The sequence below is a fragment of the Vanessa atalanta genome, chromosome 29 (assembly GCF_905147765.1).
Source record: "Vanessa atalanta chromosome 29, ilVanAtal1.2, whole genome shotgun sequence".
Lineage (NCBI taxonomy): Eukaryota > Metazoa > Arthropoda > Insecta > Lepidoptera > Nymphalidae > Vanessa > Vanessa atalanta.
In genome coordinates this window covers 3,296,683-3,310,996 of record NC_061899.1, presented here as the reverse complement: position 1 = coordinate 3,310,996, position 14,314 = coordinate 3,296,683, and the positions used below count along the sequence as shown (strand labels likewise).

The following is a 14,314-nucleotide window of genomic DNA, read 5'->3' as shown; positions in this document are numbered from 1 at the left end:
AAAACAGTGGTCAGTCTCCGAGCTCAGCGGGGTTATCTTAAAATTAAGGATTGTACTTCTTGGATAATTGTGCCGATTGAACCTATTGTGTTAAAATAAAAGTATTTACCTAATCGAACTGAGTTTGGATTTACTAAACTTCTAATGTCCGTTCTAGAATCAGTGTCACCCTACTATAAAATTATTCAGTAGATACGTACTGTTCATAATAAATTCATATACACGCTTTGTTGTCTAAAACTAACAAATCAAATCGAAGTTGATCCGCAGTTAAAAGCTTAATTTGTTTATAGATATTAAATAAATTGCTAACATTGTTCTGTTGAATAGTTCATACTTACATTATAAAGATAGAATCGCACTATAAATAACTAAAACAAAATAAATTTAAAATGGTGTGCGTGACATATTTATTTTATGGTGTAGGTTAGACCGATGGTAAGCGGTCACAATCGCCCATAGACAATGGCGCTGTAAGAAATATTAATTCCTTAGATCACCAATGCGCCACCAACCTTGGGAACTAAGATATTATGTCCCTCTGTGTCTGTGGTTACACTGGCTCAATCTCCCTTCAAACCGTAACACAACAAAACTATTTAGCGGTTGAATATATGATGAGTGGGTGTACCAAATCAACCGGCCTTGCGCAAAGCCCTACCACCAAGTAAACCCCCTCCCCCCAGCCACGCTTGTCACTCGCCAAATGTCATTCTACTTTACTAGTATGCCTATACATAGTGGTCAACTACTAACCATCATTTTTACGACGTGTTCTCATTACATTACATTAGCAGCCTGTAAATTTCCCACTGCTGGGCTAAGGCCTCCTCTCCCTTTGAGGGGAAGGTTTGGAGCATATTCCGCCATGCTGCTCCAATGCGGGTTGGTGGAATACACATGTGGCAGAATTTCGTTGAAATTAGTCACATGCAGGTTTTCCTTCACCGCCGAGCACGAGATGAATTATAAACACAAATGAAACACATGAAAATTCAGTAGTGCCTGCCTGGTCCGAAATCATCGGTCAAGGTGCACGCGTTCAAACCACTGGGCCATCTCTGTGACGTATTCTCAAGTTTGACTATCTATCTAGACAAGTTTAATAAAATATTTCTTAGTCATCTTGATTTATATTTATAAGTCCACGACTTCGCCCGTATTATTTTGTAAATTACTAGTATAATGACTGATTACATAAAACTATATTGAAAGACAATTATATTAAGAGAAAGGTTTTTTTCATCAGGAACCTTCGTGGAGAACAACTCACTATTTACACGAATTAGAAATAGAAACTCTAGTGGATCTATCTATTTCGTTAAGACTCTTTTTCTAAAGAAAACGTTGAGATACAACGTTGAAATTAGTACTAAATACTGAGATCTGCAGCCCCTTGGAGGTGTGTTCAGAACATGTTAATTGACATTTCTGTCAAAATACACTTCGAAGTGATTATCCAATTAAAATTATCGGTACTTATGTATGAATACTTTAGTAATTATCATGTGAAAATTATTTATCTTATCAAGCGTAATATTAATTGCTGTAATAAAATAATGTTTGTGATCAACGTTTATCGTGTTCCTTTAGTTGTTAATTTACGCTTTAGATATATAATAATCTTCCTCTTAATAAATAATAAATCTTTATTCAATATTATTGCATTACACTTACATATTGATTGTAAATTTAAACACTACTTGTTTGGAAAAGAAAATAACCTGACCTGAGAAGAACCCGCGAAAGAAACTCAGTGGGTTTTTTGTTGTCAATTTATTTTTGGTCAATTCAATATCACAAAGAAGTAGCCAGGAGACGATCGTTTCATTCGCAAGGTGTGTATTAATCATGAACCCACTAAATGTATATAGACTTACGCCCACGAGCTTCTTTTACATTTTTGTTGAATTCGGCAACAGAGGCATTGCTTAATAAACTTGAACGCATCCAGAATCTTTGTATACGGTTCATATTCGAAGTTCGTAAATATGACCATGTTTCAGAATTTCGCGAAAAACTCAAGTGGCCCTCAATCCGCCTTCGCAGGAATACTCACGTTCTTTCCCTATTATACAATATCCTATTTAATCCTACCTCTCCCTCATACCTTAAAGAGCGCTTTGAATTCCTGAGTGATACTCATTGTCGCTCGCTTCGCTCTGACGATAACTTGATTTTAAAAATCCCCTCAAACAATACATCCTTCTATTCTAAATCCTTTTCTGTGGAAGCTGTACGGCTCTGGAATTCCTTACCACTTACCATAAGGCGTGCTCAATCCCTAGCAACATTCAAACGGCTATTAAAAGCAAACCTCTTCCCCCCGTAAATTTTGTCTACCTGTTTCCTTAATATTTATTATTTTTATTTTTCTATTTATTCTAAACTCCTACTCTGCGATACATTTGGCTTATATTTTAAATTTATTTTTTCATGTTACTTATAGTCATATTTAAACTGTAGTATAAATTATATATATATATTATTATATATTGAATGTAGTATATATATGTTTACTATGTATTTATATAATTTCGTATAAGTATGTTTTCTCTCATATATGTACACCTGAAACGTTTAATTACTGTTTACTATGTCCTACGTAACATGGTTGCCTGGCAGAGATCGCTGCTTAGCGATAAGGCCGCCAATTGTACATATAGATCAAGTTTTGCAATTACTGTATAATTTATTTATTCTTTGGTGTACAATAAAGAATACTTACTTACTTACTTACATTTTGAACGCTTTCTGGGATCCTGTTGTAAAACCGTATACATTGCCCCACAAAGAAGTTACTGACTTTGAACAGTCCAATAACAGGAGTAGTTTGTATTTGTTCCTTGTACCATGTTATGTGTAGGTATCACATATTCTTACAAAATCATTTATATAAACATAAATATTAATGTCTGTATATGCCAAACTGTTGTGAGGTGTTTTACGCAAAACAGGAAAGGAACACATCCCAAAAAAATTGTGTTTTTTCTTCAAAAAAATTTATAAACACGAAAGCATCAGTGATTTTTTACATAATTAATTGGTGTTTATAATTAAACTCGTTATGAAAAAAAAAAACATCGTGAGGAAATCTGCATGTGTCGAATGAAAATCTATCTATGAATTTTACTTGGTGGTAGGGCTTTGTGCAAGTCCGTCTGGGTAGGTACCACCCACTCATCAGATATTCTACCGCCAAATAACAGTACTCTGTATTGTTGTGTTCCGGTTAGAAGGGTGAGTGAGCCAGTGTAATCACAGGCACAAGGGACATAACATCTTAGTTCCCAAGGTTGGTGGCGCATAGGTGATGTAAGGAATGGTTAATATTTCTTACAGCGCCTTTGTCTATGGGTGGTGGTGACCACTTACCATCAGGTGGCCATATGGATCGTCCGCCAACGAATGCCATAAAAAAAAAAAATTGTCACGTATCGACGAACCCGCATTGGAGCAGCGTAATGGAGTTTGCTTGAAGTACCTCAATAAAAAAACAATAGAAGACTTACCCCAGCAAAGGGACATTAACATTTAATTTATGTAGGTTGTTTAATTTGAAACTATGTATAATAAACACACACCATAAAATATAGACAAAAAATACACGTCTGTTTAGTACACACAATATCCATCAATGTTACCACAAATTCCACACATTTTGGACCAGCTTGATCACATCTCAAATTGGACTATTTTTGATGTTGAACATATATTTTACAGTCCTTATTTCTTATCGTTAGGATCGAATTTCGACCACTGTGCGACCGGTAATTACAAAAAAACTTACTTACTAAGTTTTTCAATGGTTATTGAATTAAAAACAAAAAATATATCAATTATTTATTAAACAAAATAATTTTGTACAATGTCTATTCAATCTTGAATATGGCTTTTGAGATGTGTCCCGTTTTTAAATCTTTTAACGCGTCCTTGTATGCGGAGAGGGGGTACGTTTTGACTCCCAATCTATCATAGTTCAGATACCTGTAAAAAAAGAGAAAAATATAAATTTTTTAATAGCTATTTCTCTCTTACAAAGATTGCTAAGAAGAGGATATTGACCTTTATGCATTTTTAAAAATCTTTGATGATTTTCTTACAATTTTACGATTTACTAGAGACATCGTTGCGTCTAGAAATTTATTTTTTGGTTAATTACTTAAAAGTATTTCATTAATGACGAATTCGAATAATATAAACACATAAACATCAAACGACTTCTCGAGGCCCATAACTTGGACCATGTTATCATCTAAAGTATTTATTCGAATGTCAGCGTAAAGACAATAACAGTGATGCTTAACGGTAAAAAAAATGTTCCGCCTCATTTCGGTTACAATTTATTTATTCTTTATTGCATACCTTGAAACAAAATTTGACATTTGGATTAACAAATGAAGTTCAACAGGTGGTACTAAATTAATTAAGGAATTACTAATATTTCTATTCACCGCTTTCAAGGTTATCACTTGTTAGGGGGGGGGGGACAATAGCCCGAGAGCACAGGATCGATCCTGCGACTTTTTACATCGCTAGGCGGCCAGTAAACCATTGCGCTAGTGACTCTTCTCGTTAGTTCAAAATCAAGATAGCATATCGTTGTACAGATAATTAAATGGTGATCAATGCTGTATTTTTCCAAAAACGTGATAGAAACGAAAATTCATCAAATATTTTTTTTATTTCGTTTGATTGGTTTTGAGTTTATCCAATACGAACAATTCAACAAATCAAATCATTCCTCTTTTTATTGTTAATACAGACATAGACAAATATTTCCGCAGGTATTAAAATTATAATACAGTAATTAACACGGCTTATTTAGAAGTATCAAATCGCTGTATTTTCTAGTAGTCTTGTCTATATATAAAGTATAGTAGTAATTATTAAAATTCTACTTTCATCCCCATTATACCCCCTCGAGGCGTGAATTAAAAAAGTAGCCTATGTCTTTATGACTTAAACTATCTCTATAATAAATTTAATTTAAATCAGTTTTTGCATTTATGATATTAGTATAGACTGCATTTCCTACCTATCTCCCATAGATTTCAGCAAACCGATGGCCTTCGGGAAGCTGAACGGGTTTATCTTAACACCGATCAACGTCAGCTCCTTGTCATAGATTTCGTATGGGTTCACTCTGAAAAAAAATTAGATAGATATCATTTGTGCAAGTCAAGCTGTAATTCTTAATATTGTTGTTACAGTTTGAAGGATGAGCGTGGCAGTATAACAGACACAAAGGACATAACATCTTAGTTTCCAAGGTTGGTGACATATTTAAAGCATGGTTACTGGCAATACAATACCAACACGGCAATTTGCCAGTACGATTTTGTGCATACCATTTTTTTTATCTGTGTTTATTAATATATTTTACTATTTTCAAATACAATGAAGAATATTTTTATCTATTCTATTAGTAAAACACCTCGCCTTATTGCCTCCACTGGTGACAGAAGGGGATCGGAATTGCGATTCAATGGGTAAATGCTGATAGTATTCTTGCCACCATTGCACGCGGTCATGATTTATACAGTAATTATTTTTAATTTTGTATTTGTATATAACTATGGCCTATTCTGTAAAAGACTCTATCCTGTATAAAAATCAATTATTAATACAAACTGAAAAACATATATATATGTATGTGTGTACTCACGAAGCCTGATGCGTGGGGGGGCAACATCCGAACAGTACGTATTTGCCACCACAGTTCAGATATTTGAAACTTATTTCCATTACTTTACCAACCCCTGAAAACCGATATTGTGTTATTAAGAAAATAACATTTATTTTAATTTTCATATTGAATAAATATAATACTTTAGCTCCGCTAATAAACCGCCCCGACATCGCACGGGTGCAGTTTATTAATAAAAAAAAAATATGATATCAATCAGCGTTGCAGAACTATCAATAGTTGACCTCGAAAGCTATTCAAGATATCGATAGTACTATCGATAGTATCGTTTCGATCAATAATAACAATACTATCGATATTATCGATAGCTCTCTGTAAGCAATACTATTGGTAGCAGAGTTACTATTGATACTATCGATAGTATTCATAGTTTTGGACTATCGATAGTTTACGTTAAATGTAATGGTTTTTACAATACTATCGATAGTATTGCTCATGGGGAGCTTTCGATACTATCGATGCTATCGCTAACACCTTAACTGACGATATTCTATCGATAGTCTATCGATAGCGGACTATCGATATGCAACATTAATATCGATATAGTTTATTCCCTAGCACTCAGGAATAATGTATCTTTCTACAAGTGAAAACATTTTAGAATTGGATCATTAGTCCGGAGATTCTCCATACGTACAAACAAACAAGTTTTACCTCTTTATAATATTCAATTCAAATATTCATAACAAAAAAAAATATCATTAAAACATTTTAAAAAAAACTTTTAATTTTGATCAATTATTGTTGAAAAAGAGTAACTACTGAGTTTCTTGCCGGTTCTTCTCGGTAGAATCTTCATTTCGAACCGGTCGTGGCCTCACTTATTATAGTTTGTTAAATGACGATTCAAAAGTGCTTGTAAAAGCCTACTTGAATAAAGTATATTTTGATTTTGATTTAAACTGCATATAAATACCAATAAATGTTAACAAATATTTTTCAATTACCTGTGCAGTCCACAATGACGTCATACCGTAGCTTCTCTGACGCCAAGACATCTGGTGTGACTAATCTGTATCCAGTACCTTAGAACATCACAATTTTATTTGGTAACTTTTATTATTTACAAATAAAAACTATTCAGAGGGAGCTTCTATTTATTATATGAACGAAGTAATAACCTGGTACTTCCTACTGGTCGAAGGCCTCCCCTCCCTTTTTCAGGAGAAGATTCGGAGCTTACAATGTGGGTTGGATACACGTGGCAGATCATCCACCACGTGCAGACTGCAGGTAACCTCACGACGTTTTCCTTCACCGCCGAGCACGAGATGAATTTTGTATACAAATTAAGCATATGCATTCAATGGTGCTTGGTTTGAAGCCAGAATCAACAGGTTAAGATCCACGTTTTGTAGTGGGCCATCAAGGCTCTTTCTTAAAATAATCAAATTTATTATAATTGACCTTGTTCTCACTAAAGAACAGAATATCATTTAAAATTTCAGCGGAATTGGATGAACATTATTCAAATCAGTTGCCAAGTCTAACCACGTACTAGGAAAAGAAATCAAACAAAATTAGAAATAATAAAATAGAACAGATGGAATTATTTGTAAGAAAACGCTACCCAATACCTTATTTAATTTAATAAATTAAATTGAAACTATTGTCTATTCCAATCAAGGAAACTTTGACCAATAAACAACTTTGACATTGAATTCATGCGATATCATTGGTTGATCTGTGGTGTTCTCTATTGAAAAAAATGACATTTAGTTCATATCGAAACTTGGACAGTGATATAAAGTATATATTAATATATTCTGTGGATTAATATTATGCTCAAAATAAATATATTTTTACCGCCTCATGCATCAATACCTTGTAGCGTATTATTTAAAAAAAAAAAAAAACGCAAGCGCGCGAATTTGTATTTACTTTTTTGTTTTATGTCAAATTAATTTTTTGTCCCAATTGCTGTCGAAACACTTGGCCCTTGGAGTAATGGTGCAAAAGCTTCATCAAAAGTATAACACCTCGCCTTATTGCCTCCACTGGTGACAGGAGGGCTGGTTCGTTTTTTCGGAATTGCGATTCAACGGGGAAATGCTGCTAGCATTCTCGCCACCATTCCACGCGGTCAAGATTTATACAGTAACTATTTTTAATTCATATTTGTATATATTTAAGCACTTAATCAATTCATATTTTAATAAAAACCCAGAAATAAATTAATATATATCTCCTTTAGTTAGTATTTATCTTTATTAATTATTATTAATTTAAAGTAATTATATGTATATGTTAGTGTAGATTGTTATCATTCAAATAGATCAAATTAGTAGTAGTATTATAAAGAGATGTGGCTGGACCAAAATGGAATATTTACATGCTTGAAGTACTTACCTAGACCTTTGACAATATCCAGTCTAGATTTGTTCATCTCGGACACGGTTACATCTCTGTGACCTTGAACGTGAAGAGTCGTTATCCAGAGATTACCTGTAAAATATTTTACATTTAAATCCTTCTGTCACGACATTGTGGTTTATCCAGTAACGAACGAAATGTTTGGTCGATTTCAGACAAATTCTTTTTTTTTTATTATTATGAAGACAGACGGGAAATGCCACCTAGTACATGGTCATGAGCTAGCTGAACCCGCGGCCCCCCTTGGAATTCAGTTTATAACGGAAAATAGTTCAAGAACTATTTGACAACCGCTCAAAAGGAATCCTTTGTCAAAGAAATAGCTTAAATCTGATGAAATTCAATTTATTGGCTATACACAACATACAGACAAACAGATAGACTTTTAAATTCATAATATTGGTACAGAACAATCAAAATCTCAAGGTCAAATAGTTTACCATAACGGCTTAACCAAGTTGTGGTCTCTGTTTGTTATTTTGATTTTTGATTGGCAGCGTAATTGCTTTTAACGTGAATCTATCTTTAGTATTGTTTATGGCTTTTAGATGTTATTTTGGGAGTGTCTAGTAAATCAACTCTTTGCTTCATCTTTCGAATGTCTATGAATTTTTGTTTCGAATGAAATTTTCAGTTAAACATCCTCTATACAACGTTTAAGGAAACCCATGTATTTATAACGATATTATAAAATAGTGTACAAATATGACATATTTATTTACCGATAATACCAGCTCCGACGATAAGAATCTTCTTGCCAATGGTGATCGGAGAGGCGCGGTCGAATCCGCGTGAAACACACGAGTACGGCTCGCAAAGACCAGCTGTATTAAAAACGTATTAGATCAATTAAAACAATTTCGGCAACACCTTTTCATTGTGTACCTTCGTGATCATTATAAGAATGCGCTTAGATCCAATTAATTAGTCAAATTGAGAACTCATACTCTGTAATTTAAAAACAGTAACTAGTGAGTTTCTTATCGGTAGAATCTACCTTCCCCACCGATGGTGGCTGTACATTTAATTTAACACTGTAACATGATGAGTCAAAAGTGCTTTTACGAGCCGACTTGACCAAAGAAAATTTTGATTTTGATTTTAGATTTCATAGTTTCGAAAATATTCGCACGCGTTGGGAATCCGTGACCTCATAATTTAATTTACCATATTCAAACGTTACATTTCAAAGAAAACTAAAATGTAAAAGGTTCTTGGCACATATACCTTGTTCGGTGGTGATACCATCAGGTAACGCATATACTTGATCCTGGGGGCACTTCACGTATTGCGCCCAACCGCCGTCCCTCCAAATACCGATGGTACTGTTGATGCCAGCGGTGAGACAGTACTGGTAGTTACCATCGCGACAGAAATTGCAAAGATTGCAGGCCCTGTATATATAATTTATTATCGTTTATTCCGAAAGAAAAGGTCACATTTTATATAAACTAACCGGTACGGAATCTGGACCAGATGAATATAATTACGCTGACACTCGACCGTTTCTCATAATCAATATTTATTTAAAACAATTATAAACGATTGCCATTATGAAATAAGCGTTTGCCAAAGTTTCCGTACCAGTGAGAGTATTGAAAATTAATATTGGCATTCGTATATGGACTGCCAATATTTTTAAAATTTCCTGTTATTGTTATGATTTTGTTTACAATCCTCTGTTTCATAACCTCTGAAGCTAATTTTTTGGGGAAGACTAACTGGCTCTCGGAACAAGAGATGGAGCTCATTCTATCACACTGCGCCAAATGAAGGGTACAGGATAGACTGTCATCCGACACCAGCAGGAGATGAATTATAAACACATTGGGCATTCAAAAAATCAGACACTTACCTTCAAAATTCAGTCAATATTAACATGTTCTAACAACTGCAACAAACAGACATAATTAACTCACCGATTCGGATCGACGACAACTTTCTGGCCCACTTTGAATATGGACCCTTTTCCGACTTCATGGACCACGCCGCTGAACTCGTGACCAAGAGGAAGAGGACGCTCTTTTGATGCTGGGAATTCGCCCTGTGGAATTTAACACGGCTAAAATATTAATATCCATATTGTTTTTTATAGAAATATAAAAATGTCTGTCTGTCTGTCTGTAATGCTTTCACAAAATATATACCAACCGCATTGGAGCAGATGGTGGAATTCCCTCCAAACCATCTCCGCAAAAGAAAAGGGGTCCTTAGTCCAGCTGTTGGACATTTACATTCGACAGTCGACACTCAAAGTATAATTATATATATCACAAATTTGCCTATTATAATTATAACATTAGCGGCTTCTGTTAATAAGCCAAGAGATTTTTTGGAAATTCATCGTCCCTTAGGTGTTTGGTGTTAAATGTTTGTATGGAAATTCGTCATTTTTGCGAGTCGAAAATACATCATTCCATAAATATTTTCAATTCACGTTTTTGGAGTCGACAGTCGAAAGTGTTCTTACAGAATTACACTGCCGGCCTGAGTAATTTGTTCTAATTGAAACAATTGAAGACACGTACAGAAAACAGCAGAAGTCCATGTAGGCAATCAATTGTATAACGTAAATATTTACAATTGTATTTATCAAGGTTAAATAAAAGTTCAACGTTTATCGAAACCTACTGATACCGCAGATTATGTATCTAATTATTTTCTCTTAAATTTTAATCGCTTCACATATCAAAGTTGTTTTTTTTTTTATGTTGAACATCTAATAACGCGCCTTGGGGGTACGACCGACTGTGTTATGTCAACGTGCTCCTTTCTGCTCCCGCCCTCTACGCCCTACTGACTAGTTTATGTTAATATATACGAGCTTTTGAAATTCATACAGTACCGTAAAAAACAGAAATATTTTGAGTCAATGTTATGTATACTGTTTTAAGTAATATTCAAACTTTACTTAAATTGTCTAACCGTACAAGAAGACTTCGCAAATCACGCGCTTAGATAACTTAGCTAACTTATATTGATGTATCTCCTCTCCTATATGTAGAAACTATTTTTGTATAAAGAAGGGAGTTAACCATACTAGACATAGAAAATATCATAAATGCTTTTGCGTCTTACCTAGAAGAAATCATCATGATATTATATGCATGTTATCAGGGATACAAAAAACGGCCAAGACCCTCAGCCCCTCTCACTTGAGCGCCACAGACGGAAACTACCTACTTATATAATTTTAGAGGTAGTGATGATAAATGATAATGTTTGACACAGAAGGGATACTTAAAATTGCATCACAATATATTTCCATTAATATCATGTATATTTACAATAATATTGATTGTTTTGATAGAATCCGTACTAATCATTGTGTAAACAAACTCACGTTTTAAGTACGTACTCGTAGATAAACCTTAAACCACCAGGTTTCGATTACGCAGAGACAATTAATCTCACACAGAGTAATCGTAAAAAATACACTGCTAAAGGTAACACTGCTGGGCTAAGACCTCCTCTCCCTTTGAAGAGAAGGTTTGGAGCATATTCCACCACGCTGCTCCAATGCGGGTTTGTGGCAGAACTGTGGTGACATGTGGCAGATTTTCGTTGATATTAGACACATGCCGGTTTCCTCACGATGTTTTCCTTCCCCGCTGAGCACGAAATGAATTATAAACACAAATTAAGCACATGAAAATTCAGTGGTGCTTGTCTGGGTTTCAACCCGAAATCACCGGTTAAGATGCACGTTCTAACCACTGGGCTATCTCGGCTCTATTGACGCTTGACGTTCAATTACGCTGCTATCGAAATTGTGACTGAATCGGGGAACTGCTGGTAGCAATTTTCCTACCATTCCAAATTGTCACGGTTTGCGCAGTGGCTGTTTTAATTTTGATTTTAATATTAATTAGTCTTGTATAATATTTAAATGATAATAAAAATTTGTTACGATTGAATGTATTTTTTTATGTAAACATAGTTGTATGTATGTATGTAATGTTTTTTTTTCTTTATTTACCTGAATTATATGCAAGTCGGTTCCACAAACTCCAGCGTATTCAACTTTCACGATGACGTCCGTGTCGTTTACGATACTGGGCTTGGGATAGTTCTCATCGTATTCGAGAGTGAGAGTCTTACCATCAAAAACGACTGCCTTCATTGTTGTTTATTACCTGAAATCATTTATAATTAATTATCAGTTTGTGTTATTATCTACAGTTCTGTAAGACTTCATTAGTTGCTCTGGTTATAGTAGTTAGCTCTGATTTGACAGGTGAGTACGGCCGTATGATTGGAAACATAAAACTTAGACTTCATATTAATAGTACTTTGACAATGTATAATAATAAATAAACATTGGACAACATCACATACATTACTCTGATCCCAATGTAAGTTGCTAAAGCACTTGTGTTATGGAAAAGCAGAAGTAACGACGGTACCGCAAACACCCAGACCCAAGACAACATAGAAAACTAATGAACTTTTTCTACGTCGACTCGGCCGGAAATCGAGCCCGGGACCTCGGAGTGGCGTACCCATGAAAACGATCGTCAAATGTTTAACCACCTCGCTGTGATACACACACACAGAGAACAGAATTGAAAACTAGGAACTCTCCAAATACGTTTACATAAAATTAACAGAATATTTATTAGTTTCAAGGAAAACTTGAATTTATTTACTTTTTTTTCGGGGGATGATAAATTAAATGCTCTCTCTTCTATATTTAAAATAAATGAAAATATAAAATAGTGTTTAACTAAAAAGTTTATAAGTGAGTCCGTTAATAAATAACATGAACTTACTATTCGTCCGACACTTTACAATACCGCGATGTATCTAAATGAACGCGAGATAACACTTTAAACAAATTACATAACGTCCATATGGTGACCATGAAGTCTAAACACAAATCAATACTAATATTGCAAACCAAGAATTACTCCCGACTTCTTTAACGAGCCAATCTTTGTCATAGAACATTCGAGAAACTTCGATTGATTCTAAGGTTTTATAAAAATCCTTAAGAATCTTGCAGTTTTTTTTTTTTTTATAGCCCGGGAGGGCAAATGACTCTGCTCCACCTGATGGTAAGTGGTAGTAGAGTCCAAACGCGACGACGGCTAGTAAAGTTGGGAAAGGTGATCTGCTCTAGCCGCCCCCGCCTTGCCGGCCCGCAAGATGCCTCTTCACGCCTCGTTTGAAGGAACCCAGGTCATAAGAGGAGGGGAATACGTGCGCTGGTAAAGAATTCCATGTTTTGGAAGTGCGACAAAGAAAAGAGTTGCCAAATTTCTTTGTACGCGATGGAATTGATGTCACAGTTAGGCGGTGACATCGAGAACCAGCACGCGTGGACTTGTGAAGGAAAGGGGAAGCAGGAATAAGGGAGAATAGTTCCTCTGAGCACTCGCCGTGACACATTCGATAGAAAGCGCTGAGTGCCGCTATCTCTCGACGCAATTGTAAAGACTCGAGGGTGTTGGTGACCTTTACATCGCCAATAATGCGAACCGCACGTCGCTGCAACCGATCCAAGGCCTCCAGTAGGTACTTAGCGGAGCCATCCCAGAGGTGCGAGCAATACTCAACACAGGTACGGTACCTGTGTTTTATACAGCAGGAGCAGTTGAGCAGGCGTGAAAAAACGCCGCAATTTGTTCAGGACTCCGAGTTTACGTGAGGCTGTTTTTATAACAGCCTCGATGTGATCCTTTGGATTGAGGTCGCACCGAACGTCGATTCCCAGTATGGCGACTTTGCTATGTATCTCCAGCGTAGTGCCACAGAGGGAAGGAGGAGGGGAAAATGGTGACTTTTTCGCTGTGAGAGCGCACACCTGTGTTTTCTTGGCGTTAAACTCAACAAGATTGTCAGAGCCCCATTTGGCGATGAGTCCTAACGTCCTATCGAGTTCAACAACAAGCAGTGTCAAGTATCCATCAAAGCAATAAGGTGGATGTGGTGAAATAAATCTGGGGTCCGATTAATGTTGTACATTTGCAATTTTACTTTTAAAAAAAATGGTTTCCTTTCGTTTAACCCATATCTTCGATTGGTAGCCGACAAAACTATAACCTTTTCCAATGGAAGTAGGAAAAAAGATAAACAAACCTTATATTTACGTATTTCTTGCGATTTGCTAATAACTCAGCTATATTGTGCACCACTAAGAGTTTATGATTAATATATCTTTATTTATAATACAACACTTTACACTTAACTACTTACTTCCATTTTAATTTTACTTCCAAAATTCTGATA

The 14,314-nt window shown here is 35.3% G+C and overlaps 1 protein-coding gene across 3 annotated transcripts; it reads right to left on the bottom strand.

The window, feature by feature from the left end:
* Positions 1 to 3,829: 3,829 nt before the first annotated feature.
* LOC125074925 (D-altritol 5-dehydrogenase-like) lies at positions 3,830 to 12,904 on the bottom strand. Of its 3 annotated transcripts, none has more exons than XM_047686405.1 (10): positions 12,856 to 12,904; positions 12,063 to 12,219; positions 10,003 to 10,127; positions 9,311 to 9,477; positions 8,806 to 8,907; positions 8,060 to 8,155; positions 6,658 to 6,735; positions 5,669 to 5,762; positions 5,039 to 5,146; positions 3,830 to 3,987 (listed from the first exon to the last, which is right to left on the bottom strand). In XM_047686405.1, the coding sequence occupies exons 2-10, from the start codon at positions 12,204 to 12,206 to the stop codon at positions 3,873 to 3,875; spliced, it is 1,029 nt and encodes a 342-aa protein (XP_047542361.1). In that variant the 5' UTR covers positions 12,207 to 12,219; positions 12,856 to 12,904; the 3' UTR covers positions 3,830 to 3,872. The 3 variants fall into 3 exon arrangements, with proteins under 3 accessions (XP_047542361.1, XP_047542362.1, XP_047542363.1); XM_047686406.1 differs by lacking the exon at positions 12,856 to 12,904 and adding an exon at positions 12,733 to 12,760; XM_047686407.1 differs by lacking the exon at positions 12,856 to 12,904 and adding an exon at positions 12,422 to 12,439.
* Positions 12,905 to 14,314: the final 1,410 nt, after the last annotated feature.

Bases quoted from the DNA above. Each gene is read 5' to 3' on its own strand.
- LOC125074925 (XM_047686405.1), bottom strand. From the start codon at position 12,206: ATGAAGGCAGTCGTTTTTGATGGTAAGACTCTCACTCTCGAATACGAT. The intron at 9,478-10,002 runs GTGAGTTAATTA...TTATATATACAG, and splicing joins GTTGTCGTCGATCCGAATCG to GGCCTGCAATCTTTGCAATT. The intron at 5,763-6,657 runs GTAATTGAAAAA...ATCGGTTTTCAG, and splicing joins CGTCATTGTGGACTGCACAG to GGGTTGGTAAAGTAATGGAA.